This window comes from Callithrix jacchus, chromosome 11 (assembly GCF_049354715.1).
Source record: "Callithrix jacchus isolate 240 chromosome 11, calJac240_pri, whole genome shotgun sequence".
Classification (NCBI taxonomy): domain Eukaryota; kingdom Metazoa; phylum Chordata; class Mammalia; order Primates; family Cebidae; genus Callithrix; species Callithrix jacchus.
The window spans coordinates 118,332,050-118,354,349 of record NC_133512.1 but is presented as its reverse complement, the minus strand read 5'-3'; the positions used below and the strand labels follow the sequence as shown (position 1 = coordinate 118,354,349).

General features: G+C 60.3%; 1 protein-coding gene across 2 annotated transcripts in view; it reads left to right on the top strand.

Annotated features, from left to right (window-relative positions):
• The first annotated feature begins 249 nt into the window (after positions 1-249).
• FLNC (filamin C) overlaps positions 250-22,300 on the top strand; it is a 29,681-nt gene continuing 7,630 nt past the window's right edge. Inside the window, exons 1-35 of one of the 2 annotated variants that reach the window (XM_002807068.7) lie at positions 250-816; positions 5,117-5,365; positions 6,930-7,027; positions 7,166-7,316; positions 7,403-7,521; positions 7,753-7,830; positions 8,018-8,180; positions 8,346-8,546; positions 9,851-9,988; positions 10,377-10,503; positions 10,654-10,790; positions 10,990-11,183; positions 11,273-11,386; positions 12,051-12,194; positions 12,405-12,528; positions 12,622-12,782; positions 13,056-13,146; positions 13,235-13,404; positions 13,613-13,730; positions 13,819-14,081; positions 14,467-15,064; positions 15,717-15,890; positions 16,000-16,162; positions 16,423-16,583; positions 17,429-17,596; positions 17,677-17,800; positions 18,287-18,443; positions 18,519-18,708; positions 18,899-18,922; positions 19,050-19,297; positions 19,699-19,818; positions 20,131-20,230; positions 20,516-20,656; positions 20,945-21,073; positions 21,168-21,341. In XM_002807068.7, coding sequence (XP_002807114.1) covers positions 465-816; positions 5,117-5,365; positions 6,930-7,027; positions 7,166-7,316; positions 7,403-7,521; positions 7,753-7,830; positions 8,018-8,180; positions 8,346-8,546; positions 9,851-9,988; positions 10,377-10,503; positions 10,654-10,790; positions 10,990-11,183; positions 11,273-11,386; positions 12,051-12,194; positions 12,405-12,528; positions 12,622-12,782; positions 13,056-13,146; positions 13,235-13,404; positions 13,613-13,730; positions 13,819-14,081; positions 14,467-15,064; positions 15,717-15,890; positions 16,000-16,162; positions 16,423-16,583; positions 17,429-17,596; positions 17,677-17,800; positions 18,287-18,443; positions 18,519-18,708; positions 18,899-18,922; positions 19,050-19,297; positions 19,699-19,818; positions 20,131-20,230; positions 20,516-20,656; positions 20,945-21,073; positions 21,168-21,341 — 5,863 coding nt within the window. In that variant the 5' untranslated portion in view covers positions 250-464. The remainder of the gene's footprint in view (positions 817-5,116; positions 5,366-6,929; positions 7,028-7,165; positions 7,317-7,402; positions 7,522-7,752; positions 7,831-8,017; positions 8,181-8,345; positions 8,547-9,850; positions 9,989-10,376; positions 10,504-10,653; positions 10,791-10,989; positions 11,184-11,272; positions 11,387-12,050; positions 12,195-12,404; positions 12,529-12,621; positions 12,783-13,055; positions 13,147-13,234; positions 13,405-13,612; positions 13,731-13,818; positions 14,082-14,466; positions 15,065-15,716; positions 15,891-15,999; positions 16,163-16,422; positions 16,584-17,428; positions 17,597-17,676; positions 17,801-18,286; positions 18,444-18,518; positions 18,709-18,898; positions 18,923-19,049; positions 19,298-19,698; positions 19,819-20,130; positions 20,231-20,515; positions 20,657-20,944; positions 21,074-21,167; positions 21,342-22,300) is intronic. The other variant, XM_035254783.3, reaches the window with a different exon arrangement.

Genomic DNA, 22,300 nt, shown 5'->3' with positions numbered 1-22,300 from the left:
CCTCCCCGCCACCTTTCGCAGCGGCACCGGGGGCCCAGGGGGTGGGAGCCCCCAACCTCGTCCTGCTGCTCTGGCGGCGCGGGGGAGGAGCGGCGGGGGCGGGGCGTCCTGCGCGGCGCGGGCCCCCACCCGCGGGCCGGGCGGCATTCCTGGGAGGCCGGCGCTCTGACGTGGACCCGGGGGCCGCGGGCGCGGCGGGGGGGCGGCGGCCCAGGGGCTTCTTAAACCCCCCGCCCGGGCCTGGCCGCCACTTCCCGAGCACCGCTCCGCCCCCGAGGGAGAGAGAGAGCCGGAGAGCGGCCGAGCCCCGCCAAGCCTCGCCAGCCCCGGAGCGAGAGAAGTTGGAGAGGAGCGCAGAGCAGCGCAGGGCAACTAGTCCCGTGGTCGCGCCCCGACAGCCCCGACAGCGCCCGCCAGCCGCAGCCCCGGCCCCAGCCCCAGACGCAGCCCCAGCCCGCGCCAGCATGATGAACAACAGCGGCTACTCGGACGCCGGCCTCGGCCTGGGCGACGAGGCGGACGAGATGCCGTCCACGGAGAAGGACCTGGCAGAGGACGCGCCGTGGAAGAAGATCCAGCAGAACACGTTCACGCGCTGGTGTAATGAGCATCTCAAGTGCGTGGGCAAGCGCCTGACCGACCTGCAGCGCGACCTCAGCGACGGGCTGCGGCTCATCGCGCTGCTCGAGGTGCTCAGCCAGAAGCGCATGTACCGCAAGTTCCACCCGCGCCCCAACTTCCGTCAAATGAAGCTGGAGAACGTATCCGTGGCTCTCGAGTTCCTGGAGCGCGAGCACATCAAGCTCGTGTCCATAGGTAAGTGCGGGGGGCGAGGGCACGGGCGCGGCGGGGGTAGGGTCGTCCCATGGGGCAGGGGACACAAGTGCGAGGTGGGCGAACGGGGAGCTGAGAGACAGGGCAGAGGGCGACCCCCTGGTACAGAGAGAAGGCCCTGGCCCTAGCCCTCCCACCCACCGACGTGGGCCACGGGCACTGCCTGCACTCCCTCTGGGGACAGTGAGCACCTCTGGGTGCGCCGAGGAGTCCAGGCCTTGGAGTTTGCGAGTCCTCCAGCTGCAGCTTCCCCACGCACACTCCCACCGCTCGCCTCCGCTCACTGTCCCATTTCCTTCCGTCGGGCAACCCCAGCCCACACTTGGGAGGACAGAACCAGTGACTGTCACTGAGTTCTGGAGGCACCTCCCCACCCCCAACAAAGCAAGTGGCTCCCCAGCCTCACAACCCCTCTGCGGCCCGGGAGAGGGCTGAAGACAGGTCCCAACCACTGCCCGCGTCTGCGGGCTCTGGGGCCGAGGGGAGCTGGCGCGGGAGGCCCTCTGCGTGCATGTGCTCAGCAGCTGGGTTCAGGCCTGGGGGCCAGGGCCGGCAGGGCCCAGCCTCAGAAACCTAAAAAGGCACTGAGCGAGCGCGGGGAGACTTAACCCCTGCCTGTCCTCCTCCAGCTTCAGCCTGCAGCGGAGGGGGCTTCCGCACGTCAGGCCCTGTCCCAGCCCACCCCCTACCCCGGGATTGGCTGCAGCTAACGGTCTGGGCTGCGGGGAGGGAGGGGAAGGCCTGTGGAAGGGAGGAAGTCATTGAGTGTAACCAGATTTGGAAGGTGTGTAGTGCAGGGTGGGGGCGGGGAGGCACTCCAATCTTGAAAGCGGAGACGCCAAGGGTGGGCTTGGAGTGGCAGAGGTCGGACCTACCCTGAGTCTTGCAGTCATCCCTGAGGCTGGGGACCTGGGGGAGACCTCCCACCCCCATGGAGAGCTCTTAAGAACCCTGCTGGGATTTGCAGGACAGGGTCCCTGGACAGGGCACCCCTTGGCCCCAAGAGGGGAGTTTCACGTGGGGCCAGGTGGGCCCCACACAGGCTGTTCTCTGAGACTTCTCCAGATGACTGGATGTCTGTCAGCCCCTCTCCCTCAGGGCCACCTCTAGGCTTCCTGATATAGCAGCTGAGGTCAGCCCAGGGCCCTATGCCCCATCCAGTCCCCTCCCTAGCCCTTACACCCTCCTGCCCCAATACTGCCCCCCCACCACCACCCGCCTGCCCTGGAAATAGCCCTGCCTCCGTGACACAGCAGATGTCTCTGAGCTTTCCAGAAGGACAAGGCTGAGGGCAGGGGGTGGGGGAGGGGGCCTGGAGTATGTACAGAGGCTGAGGGTTACGTGATGGAGGCTGAGGGGTCAGAGAGAAGTCAGTCCTGGGCTGGCATCCTCAGCAGGGTGGGGTTTGAAAGGCCGGACTGACTGTCCCAGGTGGGGTCTGGGGGAAGAGCGGGAGGCCTCGGCAAGACTATATAGGAAACCGCTCAGCCTTCCCTTCCCCTCCAGCCTGCTGGGGGTGGGCGAGGGTGGGGGGCTCCCGCCCCTCTCCAGGCCTAGTCCTTCCTGAGCTCACCTCTCTCCTCCCCCGTGGTGGTGCCTGGCTCCAGCCCCCTTGGCTCAGTGGAGGAGGGGCCCACTCAGAGCCAAGGGGAAGAAGCAAAAGCTGGTTGGGGGTGGAGGGAAGCTCCCAGGTTCCTGCTGGGAGGAAGGGGAGGCAGTCCCCATTCGGGCCAAGTTACTCTCACTGGCGCTGATGAAATAAGCTGCCAGCAATTCAGCTGCTGGCCCCAGGCAGAGGCTGGAGGGAAGGGGACACAAGCGACCTGCTGGGATGCCCCACCATGAGGAGGTCAAAGGGGCTGCCCACGAGGGGGGCATCCTGCTTCTGCTAGCTCCCCGACTCCATTTAGTGGTGGGAAGGGGCTATCCAGGGGGCCTCCTGAGTATTGTCTCAGCACTGAAATCCAGCATCTGGGCACCTGAGGGGGTGTCAGAAAGACTCCCCACTTCTCTTTTTAGAAGGGATGTCAGGGTCTGGAGTGGGAGCTGGAATCCAGGTCCACCTGAAGAAGGGGCACTGAGTGAAGGCTAAAGGAGCTGTGCCCTTTGTATCCCCATCACCTTGTCCTTGCCCCCCACTGCCGCTTGTCCCCTCCGAACAAAGAGGCCTATGAGGCAGCTCTGTCCTGCAGCTGTTCCCCAGTTGCTATTCCTTCTCCTGGAGCCAACAACCAAGGGAGGGGCTGGAGGGGGCAGCAGCTGTCCCAGCACCTCCCTAGGCCCAGCCTTCTCCTCCCCCTCTGTTTGAGGCCTGGGGTGGCCTCAGGAACTAGCTGTCTGACTCTTCCCACTCCTTTGGGGGTATCCCTAAGGCAGATGGAGAAATGCTTGGTGGGCCCTGTTGGCGCTGAGCTCCTCTCCTCTGCCTGGCCCTCCAAGAGGGAGGAGGGAGAGGGAGGTCATTGCTCCCAGAGTGGGACTTGGAGCCCCACTGCCCTTCTTCTGCTCCAGGCCTGGACCACTTGCTGTCTGGCCCAGGGCCAGTTGCTGGGGAGAAACCTCCCTCTCCAGCAAATATGAATGACCGCCCTCCCCATATACATACTCCTTCCAACTCCTGCAGCCTCAAGGCTTCCTGCCCAGGGGTCTGGCTCCAATTTGCAAGAAGTACTTCTGGGCTTGTGAGCACTGGCTTTGGAGGCTGCCGGGGTTGTGAGAGGCTGGAGGCCCTGGGGCATCAAGACTGTGTGAAAGTGTCAGAGCCTGTGTGTTTGAGAGAAAGCACCGGGAGGCAGCGAGTGAGTGTGTCATGGAATCTGAAAGCTGCCAAACCATTGTGCTGCAGTGGATCCAGGGGAAGGGGGCGGGCTGGGGAGCTGCTGGGGAAGGAAGGATGAATCAGTGACAGGGTGGGGTAGCCCAGGAGGCCAGAGCCCCAGCCAGAGGGACAGGGAGACTGAGGTAGCCCTCCCGGGGCAGGTGGGAGTGGGGCAGGGGATGCCCTGGATTTCTCAGGCACTGCCCCAGGGTCTGGGGAAGGGTGGAGGGGAGAAGAAGTGGGAGGGGAGACCACTCCACCCTCTCCCATCACTCGGGCAACATCAGTAAACAAGACCGAGTCTCCCACCCATTTCCAGCCTTCTGAAAGCAGTGCTTTGGGAAGCTGATAGATTTCAGAACTTCATTGCCCTTTACAAGTAAGCTGAATTCCAAAGATCTGTCTACTCTCTAGGCCACCCCAGGCTTCTGGATATTTCTTTCTGATTGTCAAGGGGGAATTAGCGCCCCCTCCCAAATCTTGAGGAACCAGTTCTGACTCAAAGGATTCCTCAAAGGAGGTGAGGGGTGGAGTGTGTCAGCTCCTGGAGCCCCTCCGGCCCCCAGCCTTTGACAACGTGACTTCCAAGCCTTAACTGAGAATGTACTAGACCCCACCCACCCACCCCTACCCTGCTATCAGAACCCCTTGGTTTCTAAAGCTCTTTCTGGCATTCAGGGTAGAATCTGAGTGGAAGCTGGTCCTACTCCACTCCAGTTTAAAATATTCATTCATTCAACCATTATTTATTGAGTCCTTACTAAGTTCAAGACCTTCATTGTAGAAAGATAAAACCTAGTGTCTAAAGTGAAAGCAGACAAAAAAAGAGAGTATAGAATGTGTGATTCCACCTATATAACACACTAGGAAATACAAAGCATCTATCGCGACAGAAAGCAGATTAGTTGTTGCTTGGAACGGAACGACAAGGGCAGCAGGAGAGAGCGCTCACAAAGGGGTGTGAGCAAGGCAACTTTGGGGAGTGATGGATGGTACCTTTATTATTCTCGATATGTGGTGATGGCTTTGTGGAGATATCCATAGTGTCAAAGCTTCTCAAACTTCACTTCCTAACGTGTGCAGTTGACGTAGCGTGTATGTCAAGCATACCTCAGTAGAACTGTTAACAATACAAAAAGGCTCTGCCCTGGGAGCCTTATAATTCCACAAGGCCAGACAGAAACCAGATAAGTACACAGACAGGAGGCAGACTCACGTGCTATAGCAGAGGTGAGGGTAGCTTCCAGAACCGCAGGAACACAGAGAAGCGGCCTTCTGACCGGAAAGGCCCCGTAAAGGACTTGGCATCTGAGTGGCGCCTCTCAGGAGGGAGAGGGATGGATAGCAGAGACGAGAGACCTGACCCCAGGGCTCTGGCTGAGGAGCTGGGCAGGTGAGGTAGGGAGCCCTGGGGCAGGAGAGGGTGGGGTGACTCTAAGCCTGCCTGTGCCCTCCCCTCTGCAGACAGCAAGGCCATCGTGGATGGGAACCTGAAGCTGATCCTGGGCCTGATCTGGACGCTGATCCTGCACTACTCCATCTCCATGCCCATGTGGGAGGATGAGGATGATGAGGATGCTCGCAAACAGACGCCCAAGCAGCGACTGCTCGGCTGGATCCAGAACAAGGTGCCCCAGCTGCCCATCACCAACTTCAACCGTGACTGGCAGGATGGCAAAGCTCTGGGTGCCCTGGTGGATAACTGCGCCCCCGGTGAGTGGGCCAGCGAGCACAGCATGGAGCCCTTAGGTCTCAAAGACAGAGGGGCCGAGCTGGGGCTGCCAAGGCCCGTGGTTGTCAGGATGCACACCCAGGGGCCTGGAAGGCAGGATTCCTGCGGGGTTTGCCCTCCTCCAGCTGCGGCTGTCTGCTGGTGGCAGGCCCTACCTGAAAAGTGTGCCAGATTTCACAGAGCCGGGAGAGGTTATTTTACCCCTTATTTTACTGACAAGGACACCATGGCCCAGAGAGGGCCAGTGACTTACTGAAGATCACACAGCTTATCCATGGCAGAGCCACCTAGAGCCCAGGGCCTGGACTCTCTGCCTCGTGAACTTTTCACTGTGCCACAAGGCACTATTCCTGCCGAGCTGGGAGACAGACAGTGTGGTGGGACTTGTAGTGAGACCAAGAGTTAGACCCAGAGAAGTCTCTTCTCTGGGAGACCCTGGGATGGCTTTGACAAGGGGTTGAGGCTCAGGCTGATGTGTGATGAGGTCAGTGGGGTACTGCCCAGTAGCAGGTGACCCAGCCTTGCCCCTTCTCCATGTAGGTCCTGGCCTGGTCAAGTGAGGGGAGCTCAGGGGCCATAAAAAAAACCCAGGCATCACTAGCTAGAGGATATCCCATGGGCAGCTCCCTTTCTGCCCCTCATTTCCCGAAAAGATAGGCTTTCTCTGGGAGTCGCAGGCCCTTGGACAATCCTCCTCTACCCTGGGGTCAGCTGGGGAGCAGGGGGTGGGAGGCGGGGGCACAGCCTCCCGGGAAGCATTCCCAGCTGCTGAGCCATGGCCCATAGCTGGTGTGGCTGCCAGCAGTGAGCTCAGCTGTTCCAGCTAGTCATGGATTCCAGCCTTGAGCCGGCCCCCTCCCCGAAATGTGTGCTGTCCCCCTCCTCCAGCTTTGGCCTGAACCAAGCACGCTGTCACCTGCACCCTTCATAGGAGTGATCTGGGGCTGCCTCGGCATCCTTCCTGTTAGGAGGGCAGGGCTCCTGAGGGCTGCAGAGGAGAAGTCGTTCTCTCCCCACAGGGGAGATGCCTCAGTTTCCCTATGTGGGCAGTTAGAAGGAATAGGGAGTCTTATGCCCTCAGACTGGTATAGAAAGTGCTTGGAGATCTAGGGCTTCCGAGTAGGGTGAGGAGGCCTTTTAGGGAATGTCAGGGGCGTATATGGGACAGGCACTCTGACCTCCTCTGCCTACCCTGAGAAAGCTGAATGAGCAAGAGATATCTGAGAGGGGTACCTTCCCAGGGTTTGGGCTTCAAGGTCTGAGCTGGGGCCTGGGCAGGCAGGAGGCCGGCCAGCAGGGCTGGTGCCAGGCTGCGTCAGCCGGGGCAGAAAGGCCTCATTGTTGGTGGTGGGGAGGGCTGTCGTGCCCCTATGTGGTGAGGGGCCTCACAGCTGATGGGGTCAGCAGGAACCTGGCTGGTCAGGGCCTAGAGCTGGTGGGAAGGGGCGTGAAGCCACAGGCTCCGAGGGTGTGGGGTGAACAAATGCTCTGCATCCTGGCCGGCTGGCTGTCCCTCACCATCGTCTCCCTCCATCACCTCTCCAGGTCTCTGCCCTGACTGGGAGGCCTGGGATCCCAACCAGCCTGTAGAGAACGCCCGGGAAGCCATGCAGCAGGCTGACGACTGGCTTGGGGTGCCTCAGGTACACACACAGATGGGGCAGCGGGCAGGGGGCAGGGGCAGAGATTGGGTCTGTAAGGATACCTGGCCAAGGTGCAGGGGGACACTGGGGCTGCTGGGAAAAGAGGGCGCCGTGTGACATCAGTCCCTTCCGCCACAGGTTATCGCCCCTGAGGAGATTGTGGACCCCAACGTGGATGAGCATTCTGTCATGACCTACCTGTCCCAGTTCCCCAAGGCCAAGCTCAAACCTGGTGCCCCTGTTCGATCCAAGCAGCTGAACCCCAAGAAAGCCATTGCCTATGGTCCTGGTACGTGTGAGCCCCTGGTGGCCCTGCTAGGGGGCTGGGCACACAGAGGCTCCCTGAGTAACCTGGGCTCTGCTCCCGCCCCGCAGGCATCGAGCCACAGGGCAACACCGTGCTGCAGCCTGCCCACTTCACCGTGCAGACGGTGGACGCCGGCGTGGGCGAGGTGCTGGTTTACATCGAGGACCCCGAAGGCCACACCGAGGAGGTATGCAGAGGCTGCCGGGGACAGAGGAATTTGCTTGGGATTGGAACCAGAGAGTGTAGGGCCAACAGTAGAAATGGCCCGGAAGTGACTGCCAGAGCTACATACTGTGCTGTGCAGTCTGGAGAAGGCGTCGCCATGGGGGTTTCGTGGGGCTGGGGTGCTTAAGGCGCTGTGGGGTCAGGAGGGACTACAGTCATTGGAGAGGCTTCCAATCTTTGTCCTTCCCAATAGGCCAAGGTGGTTCCCAACAATGACAAGGACCGCACCTACGCTGTCTCCTACGTGCCCAAGGTTGCTGGGTTACACAAGGTATCTCCCTTGAGGCCCCCTGCACGTCCTGCTGTTCACGTCCTTGGCTCCGGCTGCATGGACCCCTCTCTCAGTCTGCATCTCGCCCCTGGCTGCTTGCCTCTCACCCTCCTTGGCGTGGCTGTGCCCCTCTGCCCCATCTCGGACGGCTCTCCCCTAAAAGCTAACCTTTAACCTCTGACCCCAGGTGACCGTGCTCTTTGCTGGTCAGAACATCGAACGCAGCCCCTTTGAGGTGAATGTGGGCATGGCCCTGGGGGATGCCAACAAGGTGTCAGCCCGTGGCCCTGGCCTGGAACCTGTGGGCAACGTGGCCAACAAACCCACCTACTTTGACATCTACACTGCCGGTAGGATGGGCCCCAGGGGGTGCAGGAAGAAAGCCTCTGACGGTGTGGGGCTGTGTGTGGGGGGCTGGGTGGGGATACCAGCCAGAGGGTGACCAGCCTCAGGGTGAGGGCACCGGGGCAGATGTGTGTGTCCAGAGTGGTGCTGATGGCCTCTGTTTGTGGCAGGGGCTGGCACTGGTGATGTTGCCGTGGTGATCGTGGACCCGCAGGGCCGGCGGGACACAGTGGAGGTGGCCCTGGAGGACAAGGGTGATAGCACATTCCGTTGCACATACAGACCTGTCATGGAGGGGCCACACACTGTGCATGTGGCCTTTGCGGGTGCCCCCATCACCCGCAGTCCTTTCCCTGTCCACGTGGCGGAAGGTAAGGGTTCCTCACCGCTCCCCACGGTAGCTCTCACCCAAGCCAGGATGCAGAGAATTGCCAACAAGTTCCAGGCCTGAGGACTGGGGGGACATGAAGCACTCACACCGTGGGGCAGAGGGGCGCAGCTGCCTGAGGCTTGCAAGGGACAGGAGGAAGAGCTGGGGAGGGGCTCTGCAGAGACCCCCTCTCTGAGCCTTCCACTTCACCCCCAAGATGGCTGGAGTCCCTAAGAATAGGGATGGGGGCCATACTGAAGGGTCTCAAAACACATTCCATCCTGGGAGGGCTGAGTGGAAGTGATGGGGCCGTACGGGTGGGGGTGTATCTGGGGAGTGCTGCCCGCACACCGGGCCCTCGGGTGATGACTGCCCCACTTGTTCTCTCCCTGCACTCAGTGCCCATCATCCACCAGGCCAAGAGAGTGGTGCCACTTTAGTGCTCTCCAGTGGAGGCGGGGCCGGGCCTGGCCGTAGCTGACTGGCCTTACCTGTGCTGTGTGGCATGACCCGGGCAGTGTGGAATCGCCCCCTTCCGTGGCATTCTGTGGCAGGCCCCAGGTTCCATGGTGTTTTCTGTGTTCTGTGGCAGGTCTAGTGTCTTTGCCACTTGCCTGATGATTTCTGTGATGAAATCTGGGTTCTGAGGCATTGCCTGTGTTCTGTGGTCCCCCTTGGGTGGTGCCATCGCCTATGGTCATGGTAGTTCTGGAATATGTGTCGTCGTGTTTTGTAGCACCCGTGGGTTCCATGCCATTTCCTGGATCCTGTGGCAGACTGAGATTCCCATTCCTTTGCCTGTGTTCTGTGGCAAGGTCTGGGCTCATTGCCACTGGCCACCGTCTGTGGGAAGCTGATTTCCACACATCGCCTGTGTTCTGTGGCATGCTTCACGTTATCTGAAGCAGCTCTTGTTCCACGGCATTGCTGAATGTGTTGTGGCATGACTTAGATCCTAAGGTTGCTTTGGTGTTCTGAGAGGGCATGGAGGGCTCTAGAAGCCTTGGGGTGGGTAAAGGAGCCTTCCCTGTCTCTTTGAGCCCACTCTCAGCCTAGCTCTGCCATGCATTTCCCCAGTGGCATTGGCTCAGAAGCTTTCTTGTGGTCTGTCTGGTCTGGGACCTGTAGCCAGCTCCAGCCCAGCAGCCCCTGTTGTGTTGGGGGCACAAAGGGCTCCAGAGCAGGGCTGTGGGCTTGGGGCCTATGCCTGGGAGGGGTTAGAAGGACTGTGCCCAGGGAGATGGGGGCTGAGCCTCTGTCCAAGGCCCCTCAACACCCCCAACCTCCTCTCTCCTCTTCTCCCAGCCTGTAACCCCAATGCCTGCCGTGCCTCTGGGCGAGGCCTGCAGCCCAAGGGTGTTCGTGTGAAAGAGGTGGCTGACTTCAAGGTGTTTACCAAGGGTGCCGGCAGCGGGGAGCTCAAGGTCACAGTTAAGGGGCCAAGTGAGTGCCAGAGCCCAGGGTCATGGGGGTGGGGCTGGGGGAATCAGGGAGTAAATATGGCCAATGGTTCTGCCTCCCAGAGGGCAGTGACAGCCAGCACCACAGCTCCACAGTCACCAGCGGCACCCCAGAATCTCACACACATTGTTTCCTCTCTGCTTCAGTTTCTGAGTCTGCAAGCCAGGAATGATTCTCTCCACCCTAAGTGCTGTACGGGGTGTTATGCACGGGGATGACAAGTGGTACCTGCCCTGAGTTTGAGCATTGCCCACTAGAGCACTGCCTTCGGGCTGGGCCAGGGTCCCAAGAGCTCCTTGAGGGGATTGAGGAGCTGGGACTTCAAGGATATTGATCTGCCTTCTCCCCCACTCCACCCCCACCTCCTCAGAGGGCACAGAGGAGCCGGTGAAAATTCGGGAGGCTGGGGATGGTGTGTTCGAATGCGAGTACTACCCGGTGGTGCCTGGGAAGTATGTGGTGACCATCACATGGGGCGGCTATGCCATCCCTCGCAGGTGAGTACCTTGAGTCCCCCGTGCTGTCCCATCTAGGCCATTACGGGAAGGGATGAGGGGCAGCAGGCTGCGGGGGAGTTTGAGGGGAGATGAAGGGGGGGCCTTGGAGGGTCACTTCCTGGCATGGACACCAGCTCCCTCTCTGCCTAGCCCCTTTGAGGTACAGGTGAGCCCAGAGGCAGGAGTGCAAAAGGTCCGGGCCTGGGGTCCTGGTTTGGAGACTGGTCAGGTGGGCAAGTCAGCTGATTTTGTGGTGGAAGCCATTGGCACCGAGGTGGGGACACTGGGTAAGTAGCTGGGAGGCAGGAGGAGGAAGTGCTTGGGGGAGGGTGGCGGGGGTCACTGGGGATAATGGGTGCAGTGCGCATGCTGGGGAGCCCTGGGGTGAGCAGGGAGCTCAGACATGAGGGAGGCCAGAGGAGAGCTGGGGGATGGAAGGGTCTTGCCAGATGTTGGACCCACCAACCCTCCCCCACTTTGCCCCAGGCTTCTCCATCGAGGGGCCCTCACAAGCCAAGATCGAATGTGACGACAAGGGGGATGGCTCCTGCGATGTGCGGTACTGGCCCACAGAGCCTGGGGAGTACGCTGTGCATGTCATCTGTGACGATGAGGACATCCGAGACTCACCCTTCATTGCCCACATCCTGCCTGCCCCACCTGACTGCTTCCCAGATAAGGTATGGTCCCAGCTCTGGTACAATGCTCCAGGGGTTGGGCGAGCTGGTTCTCCTCCAGTCCCCAACCCAGCCCTCTTCCCTCTGCACAGGTGAAGGCCTTTGGGCCCGGCCTGGAGCCTACTGGCTGCATTGTGGACAAGCCTGCTGAATTCACCATTGATGCCCGTGCAGCTGGCAAGGGAGATCTGAAGCTCTATGCACAGGTGGGGGACTGCCCAGTCTCTGCAGCCCTTACTACCCATGGCAGGGACCCTGGAAGGCAGGGCCAGGCCAGAGGCAGAGGCCTCCCAGCAGGAAATGATAGTGTCACAGAAGATCAGGCAGGACTGATTCACATGGGCCCATCAGTACCATGGAAAATTTTAAATTTTGTGTTTTCTTATAGATCATAACCTAAAAACGTATTTCACCAAAGAGTCACTTGTGCTAATTTGTAATTGAAAGATTGTTTCATTGAATAAGACATTGGTTTCTCAAGTCACACTGGTGTCCATTGACCCCTGGAGGTTAATGAACATATTCTTGAGGATCTAAGAGGGTGGTTCTTCTTTAAAAGGCCCATTATTCAATGTTAGGAACATAAATTTAGCCCACATTCTTCCGGTCCAACACATTTCAGAGATGAGGAAACCTAGGCTGGGAAAGCAAGCCACACAGATGGCCTTGAGCCATGCCTCCAGGCTCCTAGGGTGGGCTCTGGCCACCAGAGCACATGGGCCTGGGCTCAGGTGGCTTCAGTGGCTGGTGTGGGGGTGGGGAGTGCCAGCCTGTTGGCTGTGGGAAAACAGGCTCTGGGTCCACCTGTGGCCAGCAGAGGGTGCTCTGCAGAGGCCACAGCTGTGATCTTTGTTCCGGTGATGCCCACAGGACGCGGACGGCTGTCCCATCGACATCAAGGTGATCCCCAACGGCGATGGCACCTTCCGCTGTTCCTATGTGCCCACAAAGCCCATTAAGCACACCATCATCATCTCCTGGGGAGGCGTAAACGTGCCCAAGAGCCCCTTCCGGGTGCGTCCTCCCAACCTGCCCCGTGCCCACTGCCAGGGGTCCCCAAGGGAGGGTGGACCCCTCGCTGGAGCCCCTGGCTGTCCCTGGGCTCAGGCTGGAACTGAGGCTTGGGCTGGTGCCGCTGAGGCTGGGCCAGGTATGCTGGGCAGAAAGATGAACCTTGAGGAAGGGGACCATGCTAAGCTGAAACCTCCCCCCACCCCCACGCAGGTGAACGTGGGCGAGGGCAGCCACCCTGAGCGGGTGAAGGTGTACGGCCCTGGCGTGGAGAAGACGGGCCTCAAAGCCAACGAGCCCACCTACTTCACCGTGGACTGCAGCGAGGCGGGGCAAGGTGCGCCCAGGCAGAAGGGGTGGATTCGGTTGGGGTGTTGGGCGGTTGAGGGGAGTCTGAGCCCTACTCACAGCGGTGCCCGCCTCCCTGCAGGCGACGTGAGCATCGGCATCAAGTGCGCCCCCGGCGTGGTGGGCCCTGCAGAGGCTGACATCGACTTCGACATCATCAAGAATGACAACGACACCTTCACGGTCAAGTACACGCCCCCAGGGGCCGGACGCTACACCATCATGGTGCTGTTTGCCAACCAGGTACTCAAGCCCCTGGGTAGTCACAGCAGCCTGCACCTCTCAGCTTTAGAAGGCAGCTGGAGATGCTGTCACTTGGGGTAGGGAGGGATTATTTCACAGACATGGTGGAGCCCTTCCCATGTGAGGCAGGGTGCTGAAGAGAAAGCAAAGGGAGCTCTTTTGGGGGCTGCCCCTGTCCTTGCTGGGTCCCCTGGGGCATCCTGTGCCAGCACCTAGCGCAGAGCAGGGGTGTGGTCCCCTCAAGAGCCCTGACTGAGCCTCTTCCACATCCAGGAGATCCCCGCCAGCCCCTTCCACATCAAGGTAGACCCATCCCATGATGCCAGCAAGGTCAAGGCTGAGGGCCCTGGGCTGAATCGCACAGGTGGGTGTCTGACCAGGGGCTGGGGCTGACTCAAGGTTGGGGTTAGGTGGCTGCCAGGCCCTTGCCACATCTCTGCGTGGCTCCCCAGGTGTGGAAGTTGGGAAGCCCACACACTTCACGGTGCTGACCAAGGGAGCCGGCAAGGCCAAGCTGGACGTGCAGTTTGCGGGGACGGCCAAGGGCGAAGCTGTGCGGGACTTTGAGATCATTGACAACCATGACTACTCCTACACCGTCAAGTACACCGCTGTCCAGCAGGTGCGCTCTGCCCTCCCACGACCCTGCCCGGCCAGGCTGCCGGAGCCCTGGGTTTCCCTTCTCCAGTCCCATGGGACCAGTTCTGGCTCCTCCGTGCCTTCCCTGCCTCCTGCCGTCACTCTTGGTGGATCTGAGCTTCAGATTCACCATCGGGTTGCTGCAGAACCGTGCCTTACACCCCGTTCTGACCTACTGTTGTACCCAACAGGGCAACATGGCAGTGACAGTGACCTATGGCGGGGACCCTGTTCCCAAGAGCCCTTTTGTGGTGAATGTGGCACCCCCACTGGACCTCAGCAAAATAAAAGTTCAGGGCCTCAACAGCAGTAAGTGAGGCAAGAGCCACCCTGGGAATGAGGGTTGTTTGGGTGGGGTAGACCAGTTTCCTCATGGTGTCACTTGCCCTCCATGCAGAGGTGGCCGTGGGACAGGAACAAGCCTTCTCTGTGAACACACGAGGGGCTGGCGGTCAGGGCCAGCTGGACGTGCGGATGACTTCACCCTCTCGCCGGCCCATCCCCTGCAAGCTGGAGCCGTGCGGGGGCATGGAAGCCCAGGCTGTGCGCTACATGCCCCCCGAGGAGGGGCCCTACAAGGTGGACATCACCTACGACGGCCACCCAGTGCCTGGCAGCCCCTTTGCTGTGGAGGGTGTCCTGCCCCCTGATCCTTCCAAGGTGAGGAGACAGGAGCTGGTTGGGGCTGGAGTTGGGGACTTGTTGGGAAGATGGACGAGTCACAGGGGCAGAGGCCAGACGGACTGTGTGCCTGGAGCGGGCACAGCCAAGGACATGGGGGCCAAGGCCAGCCCCACCCCACCCCCTGCTTTGAAGACAATTTAGCTATTAAGAGCCTGGTCTTGGAGTCAGACCTGGGCTAGAATCCCAGGTCCACTAACTGGGACAGATTGCTGCATCTCGCTGCCTCCAGGTCGTCACCTGGAATTATTATAAGCACTCAGGCCGCAGTAGCAGCCACAGTTGGAGGTGATGAGCTGGGGGGGCCCTGTCTGGGATGGGTAGGCCAGGTGCAGAGAACCCACATACCTGCCTCTCCTCCTAGGTTTGTGCTTACGGCCCCGGTCTCAAGGGCGGACTGGTCGGCACTCCCGCACCATTCTCCATTGATACCAAAGGGGCTGGCACAGGTGGCCTGGGGCTGACCGTGGAGGGCCCCTGCGAGGCCAAGATTGAGTGCCAGGACAATGGTGATGGCTCCTGTGCTGTCAGCTACCTGCCCACGGAGCCGGGCGAGTACACCATCAACATCCTATTTGCCGAAGCCCACATCCCCGGCTCGCCCTTCAAAGCCACCATCCGGCCTGTGTTTGACCCGAGCAAGGTGCGGGCCAGTGGGCCGGGCCTGGAGCGCGGCAAGGCCGGGGAGGCAGCCACCTTCACTGTGGACTGCTCAGAGGCAGGCGAGGCGGAGCTGACCATTGAGATCCTGTCAGATGCTGGTGTCAAGGCTGAGGTGCTGATCCACAACAACGCGGATGGCACCTACCACATCACCTACAGCCCCGCCTTCCCCGGCACCTACACCATCACCATCAAGTATGGTGGGCATCCTGTGCCCAAATTCCCCACCCGAGTCCACGTGCAGCCCGCGGTCGATACCAGTGGCGTCAAGGTCTCGGGGCCTGGTGTTGAGCCACATGGTGAGTGGACAGGAGGAGCTGGGCAAGGTCAAGTGGCAGGTCCAGGGGCCAGGTAGTTGGTGGGAGGGAGGAAAGCAGAGGTGAGGGCCGGGAGAACAACCTGGGGTGAAGGGAGGGCTCTCGGGCAGCCCCAGAGTCCTTCCTGGCACAGAAACCCCAAAGAAGGACTGCACGGGAAGACCAAGGGGTGGAGATTGGCCTCTGCTCTTGTGGCAAAACTGCACGTGCCTCTGGGCGTTTTTCTGGGGAGATTCCTTCTTTCATCTGCTTAAGGGGTACCCTGATCCAAAAAGCTGAAACTGCTCTGGAGGAGCCAGGGGAAAGCTTTGGGGTAGAGGGTGACAAGAGTCAGGAGACAGTAAGTGAGAATGGGTCATCTGCAAGGGGTCGGACCCTGGTAGGCATGGGGCAAGGTGGAGGTATGCAAGACCCAGGCCCACAGCCTGGTGGGTGACTCATGTCCACAGAGAACATCCCTACGTGGAGAAGGGAGTAAAGGCAGAGGCTGGAGTTCACGGGGGTGCCAGGGAGGGTGGGGGGCCCAGTCTCTGATTGGAGGAGCAGCCTGGGAGTTGGGGAGGGGGAGAGGAGAGGGAGCATCTGTGTGAAGGCTGCCCCCACCCCTGCTGAGTTCACCTCTCCCGGGCTTCAGGTGTCCTGCGGGAGGTGACCACTGAGTTCACTGTGGATGCAAGATCCCTGACAGCCACGGGCGGCAACCATGTGACGGCTCGCGTGCTCAACCCCTCGGGCGCCAAGACTGACACCTACATGACAGACAATGGGGATGGTACCTACCGGGTGCAGTACACCGCCTACGAAGAGGGTGAGGGCCGGGCGAGCGGGCAGGGCCGGGATGTGATGACATCGCCCTTGGGGCAGGAGGGTGGTGGGGGTGCACACTCCCTGACGGATGCCCCGTGGCCGGATTCCAGGCGTGCATTTGGTGGAGGTCCTGTATGATGAGGTGGCTGTGCCCAAGAGCCCTTTCCGAGTGGGCGTGACTGAGGGCTGTGATCCCACCCGTGTCAGGGCCTTCGGGCCAGGCCTGGAGGGTGGCTTGGTCAACAAGGCCAACCGCTTCACCGTGGAGACCAGGTACCCTCCCGCTTTGCTAGCCCGAGCCTGTGGCCACCCTTTCCCATCCCCTCGCCCTCCTTGCTCATCCCTCTGCCTGTGCCTCAGCCTCACCGCATCCTCCCTCAGGGGTGAGGCGGGAGCAGATCTCCCCCAGGAGCTAGTTTCTCCTCCTCTGGGCCCCCATCGGCCTGCTATCTTTCCTCCCTATCCCCCATTCCGCTCCTCCCCCATCCTCATTCACTGGTCTTATGAAGCTGACGGGGGGTGTCATCTCGCAGAGGAGCCGGCACTGGGGGCCTCGGCCTAGCCATTGAGGGTCCCTCAGAAGCCAAGATGTCCTGCAAGGACAACAAGGACGGTAGCTGCACCGTGGAGTATATCCCCTTCACCTCTGGAGACTATGACGTCAACATCACCTTCGGGGGCAGGCCCATCCCAGGTGTGCAGAGAGTGGTGGGAGTCTCAGGAAAGACAAGGGAGGGTGCCGGATACTCGCCCCACGAGGGGGAGACTGGAAGGAAGTTGGATGAGAATGTTCAGAGGACAGCCTAGAGCGGGTCAGGGTGGAGCCCAGCCAGAGGGAGGATGTGGAGGAGGCAGATAGGCAGTGGGGGTCGATAGGACAGCCCCTCCAGGTCAATGCCAGGAACCCACTCTGGCCTCCTAGCCCCTTTTTTTTCATTTAAAAAAAAACAAAAAACCCTTTTTTTTTTTAAATGAAAAAAAATGAAATGGCTGGGCGCAGTAACTCATGCCTGCAATCCCAACACTTTGGGAGGCCAAGGTGGGTAGATCACCTCAGATCAGGAGTTCGAGACCAGCCTGACCAACATAGAGAAACCCCGTCTTTACTAAAAATACAAAATTAGCTGGATGTGGTGGCGGGCACCTGTAATCCCAGTTACTGGTGAGGTGAGGCAAGGGAATTGCTTGAACCCGGTGGCGGAAGTTGTGGTGAGCTGAGATCTCGCCATGGCACTCCAGCCTGGGCAACAAGAGCAAAACTCCGTCTCAGAAAAAAAAAAAATTATTTCCACATTTTTAGGAAGGCCTTATCTTTCAGGCCTGGGACCCACATGAGTGAGGTTTGCCCGGCCTCAGTCTGCAGTCAAGTTCGTTTATTCTTGTGTGTGCTTTCTTAGCAAGTTCCTAGGCCTGTTCCCATGTTGGTGTGACCTCCCTGTGGGCATTTCAAAGGCAGGAAGGTCTCCTCCTCCGTGACTCTTCAGCATCAGGGGGACCCTCCCAGGTGGTGGGCAGGAGCTGATGTCCTTCTCTTCACAGGGAGCCCATTCCGGGTGCCGGTGAAGGATGTGGTGGACCCCGGGAAAGTGAAATGCTCAGGCCCAGGGCTGGGGGCCGGTGTCAGGGCCCGGGTCCCCCAGACGTTCACCGTGGACTGCAGTCAGGCTGGCCGGGCACCTCTGCAGGTGGCTGTGCTGGGTCCCACAGGTATAGAATGGCCGGGGCAGGGAGGAGGGAAGTTGGGGGGGGCTGTCCGGAGGCTCTGCTGACCCTGCGCCCTTGTCCAGGTGTGGCCGAGCCTGTGGAGGTGCGGGACAATGGAGATGGCACCCACACTGTCCACTACACCCCAGCCACAGATGGGCCCTACACGGTAGCCGTCAAATATGCTGACCAGGAGGTGCCACGCAGGTGAGGACCAGCGCTGGGCTCCCGTGCTGCAGCTGAGCTCTGAGGTGCTCCTGCTGGGGCGGCACTGCAGGGTCACTGCTGGGGGCCCCTGGGAGAGCCCCTCCCGCTGTCAGCCTCATCCAGTCTCCCTGCCCTATCTAGCTCTTCCCCAGGGCTCTGCCCTGAGGCTGTCTTGCCCCAGGAGCTTTTACAGCAAAACTAGCGCCTTAGGAAATGAGCAGGAGGCCTGGGCCAGGGCCTCCCCCCAGGCCCTCCCATAGCACCTTCCTGGGGAATGGAGAAGTGCCCTGTCTCTGTCACAGGAGTCCCAGAGTGGCCCTGCCCCCAGACTCAGAATGTAATCAGCTTCTGGGAACTGGTCCCTCCTCCCTGGTCCACAGTCCTCCTTCCTGCCCATGTCTATGGGTAGGAATCTGGTTCAAGATGAAATCACCCCCTACCCTGTCCATAGCCCCAGTCAACTATCTATCCCTTCTGCTCCTCAAGCCCCTTCAAGATCAAAGTCCTTCCAGCTCATGATGCCAGCAAGGTGCGGGCCAGTGGCCCCGGCCTCAACGCCTCTGGCATCCCTGCCAGCCTGCCGGTGGAGTTCACCATCGATGCACGGGATGCGGGCGAGGGGTTGCTCACTGTCCAGATCCTGGTGAGTCCCTGCACAGCCCACCCCCCAGGTCATGCTCCAGGCACAGGTGGACCTTGACCTCTTCTTCTCCCTCAGGACCCCGAGGGTAAGCCCAAGAAGGCCAACATCCGGGACAATGGGGATGGCACATATACCGTGTCCTACCTGCCAGACATGAGCGGTCGGTACACCATCACCATCAAATATGGCGGCGATGAGATCCCCTACTCGCCCTTCCGCATCCATGCTCTGCCCACTGGGGATGCCAGCAAGTGCCTCGTCACAGGTAGGTGTACACCCGCTCCCTGTGCCCTGCTCACCACCCAGCCCCTCAAATCCCCTCCAGAGCCCTGGCCTGGTCCCCAGGGGTCTGCTGGTGAGAGGACACACACGTCCCAGCCCTGGCCCTGCCCTCCCCGACACAATGCCCCAGTCCACACTGAGCACGGCCTGACCTCACACTCTTCTCTTTCCAGTGTCCATTGGAGGCCACGGCCTGGGTGAGTGCCCTTTCTCTCCTCTTCTTGCTGTGGGCCAGGGTGGTTAGCAGTGGGGGGTGGGCAGCCAGGAACAGAGAGGGCTGCCTCCAGACCTCCAGCCTCCTGAGCAGGATCTCCCACATGGCAGGTGCCTGCCTGGGCCCCCGAATCCAGATTGGGCAGGAGACGGTGATCACAGTGGATGCCAAGGCAGCCGGCGAGGGGAAGGTGACATGCACGGTGTCCACACCGGATGGGGCAGAGCTCGATGTGGACGTGGTTGAGAACCATGATGGTACCTTTGACATCTACTACACAGCGCCCGAACCGGGCAAGTACGTCATCACCATCCGCTTCGGGGGCGAGCACATCCCCAACAGCCCCTTCCACGTGCTGGTAAGCTCCAAAGCCACCACAAAAGACTAGCTGGCCGGGGTCGATGGGGGGATGGGGGGACTGGCCCTTTTAGCAGCAGCAGGGATCCCAGATAACTGTCCCCAAGGAATACCACTTTGAGGGCTCCTGGGGCCAGAGGGCTCCAGGATGGAGCCTTAGCTTTCCCCACAGTCCCCCGAAGTGGGAGGAGAACAGGGCCCTGCCCCCTGCCGGAACCTGCTGTGTGTTCCACCATCCCCAGCTCCGGCTCCCCAGAGGCTGCCCTGCAGGAGGATGAAGCCCTCCAAGAGGCGAGCACCCAAGACATCACCCAGCATTTCAGATTCCTGGGCCATTCTCTGAGTCAGCCCCTGGGCCTGTGAGCCTACCACACCCTGTGCCCCCTTGCCTTGCCTCCCCAGGCGTGTGACCCCCTGCTGCATGAGGAGGAGCCCTCTGAAGTGCCGCAGCTGCACCAGCCCTATGCTCCTCCCCACCAGCCCTACGGTTCTCCCAGGCCTGGTGCCCGCCCCACACATTGGGTATTGCGCCTTCCACTGGGCAATGTCCTCCTTCTCCTCCTCCCTTTCCTTCATTTCTCATCTCTAATCTTCTGTAGCCAGGGCTGAAGCGTGGTCTGGGGGCCTCCTGGGGAACAGGCAGGGCTCAGGCTGGGCAGATGGAGCCCCGCTTGGGCACCGCACTCCTTCTCTTGCAGCTGACGCACCTCTCTTGCCATGCTGGTCTCACCATTAACTACCTTGTTCTTTCCTCACTCTCCAACTTCAGTCATGGCACAGGCCAAGCTCCCGGGCCTTCCCCAGTCACTGACTGTTCCCTCTTACCTGCCACAGGCCACAGAGGAGCCAGTGGTGCCTGCAGAGCCAATGGAGTCCATGCTGAGGCCCTTCAACCTGGTCATCCCCTTCACGGTGCAGAAAGGGGAGCTTACAGGTACTGCCCTGTGGCCCCCAGGCATGCCCTGTGTCTTAGAGATGAAAACCGAGGCCCAGAGAGAGGAAGCGAGCTCTACCCAGGGCCACATAGCAGGTTGAGCAGAGCCAGAACTCGGGTGCAAACCATCTGTCCCCCAGTTCAGGGCTCAGGCAACTGCCACAGGCTGTCTCCTGGTGCCTGGCCTCCCAGGTGGCAACAGAAGCACTCAGGTGCAGGCCTGGGACAGCAGGGAGGTTGCAGTGGGGGAAACCAGGGTCCCCACGTAACTGCATCTCCCTGCAGGGGAGGTGCGGATGCCCTCTGGGAAGACAGCACGGCCCAACATTACCGACAACAAGGACGGCACCATCACGGTGAGGTACGCGCCCACCGAGAAAGGCCTGCACCAGATGGGGATCAAGTACGACGGCAACCACATCCCTGGTGAGCTGGGGGCTGGGCTGGGCTGGGGCTTGGGTGAGAGGAGCTGGCAGCAGCTTCAGTCCTGCCTTCCTTCTTTCAACAAATATTTATTGAGCACCCGCTGTGTGCAGACACCATGCGAGGCCCCAGGGAGGCTCATACCCTGGTGGGAGGCAAACTCCACCAGGTGGGTCCCTACGGCAGAGACAGAGGGGGTTGGCAGGGAGGCTGCTGGAAGGCACTGGGGCCGAAGTGGGCTCAGACATTCTCCGATGCTGACCTGGCCCCCTTTTTCTCTCTGCCCCCAAGGGAGCCCCTTGCAGTTCTATGTGGACGCCATCAACAGCCGCCATGTCAGTGCCTATGGGCCAGGCCTGAGCCATGGCATGGTCAACAAGCCAGCCACCTTCACCATTGTCACCAAAGATGCTGGAGAAGGTGAGAGAGTGACAGGTGGGGGGCTGGGGTGGAGACTCACCAGGGGCAGGGGCAAGGGCAGGAACTCTGATCTTGGCCCCACCTCCACCTACAGGGGGTCTGTCGCTGGCCGTGGAGGGCCCATCCAAGGCAGAGATCACCTGTAAGGACAACAAGGATGGCACCTGCACCGTGTCCTACCTGCCGACCGCACCTGGGGACTACAGTATCATTGTGCGCTTCGATGACAAGCACATCCCAGGGAGCCCCTTCACAGCTAAGATCACGGGTGAGGCGGATGAATGGGCACGTGCAGCCCACGAGACACACACACCCTGCATACAGTGCACACACCCCGCATACAGGACACACACACCCCGCATACAGTGCACACACCCCGCATACAGGACACACACACCCCGCATATAGGATACACACACCCCGCATACAGTGCACACACCCCGAATACAGGACACACACACCCCGCATACAGGACACACACACCCCGCATACAGGACAGACACACCCCGCATACAGTGCACACACCCCGAATACAGGACACACACACCCTGCATACAGGACACACACACCCTGCATACAGTGCACACACCCCACATACAGTGCACACACCCCGCATATAGGATACACACACCCCGCATACAGGACACACACACCCTGCATATAGGACAGACACACCCTGCATACAGGGCACACACCCTGTATACAGGACACACACACTTTGCATACAGGACACACACACCCCGCATACAGTGCACACACTCCACATACAGGACACACACACCCCGAATACAGGACACACACCCCGCATACAGGACACACACACCCCGTATACAGTGCACACACACCCCGCATACAGGGCACACACACCGCATACAGGACACACACGCACTGCATACAGGACACACACACCCCGCGTATAGGACACACACCCTGCATACAGGACACACACACCCCGCATACAGTGCACACACACCACATACAGGGCACACACACCCCACATACAGTGCACACACCCGCATACAGGACACACACACCCTGAATACAGGACACACACACCCTGCATACAGTGCATGGATGGGATGTGCAAGCCCAGCCCCTTCAAGTCATAAAGGCAGAGACCCTTCGAGGTGTGAGGGGTCATATTTTGATAAATGTAGAAACACCATATTCTCCACGGAAGCTAAGACGCAGTCAGCCACTCATTGTGCCTGAAAACACATTGCCTCG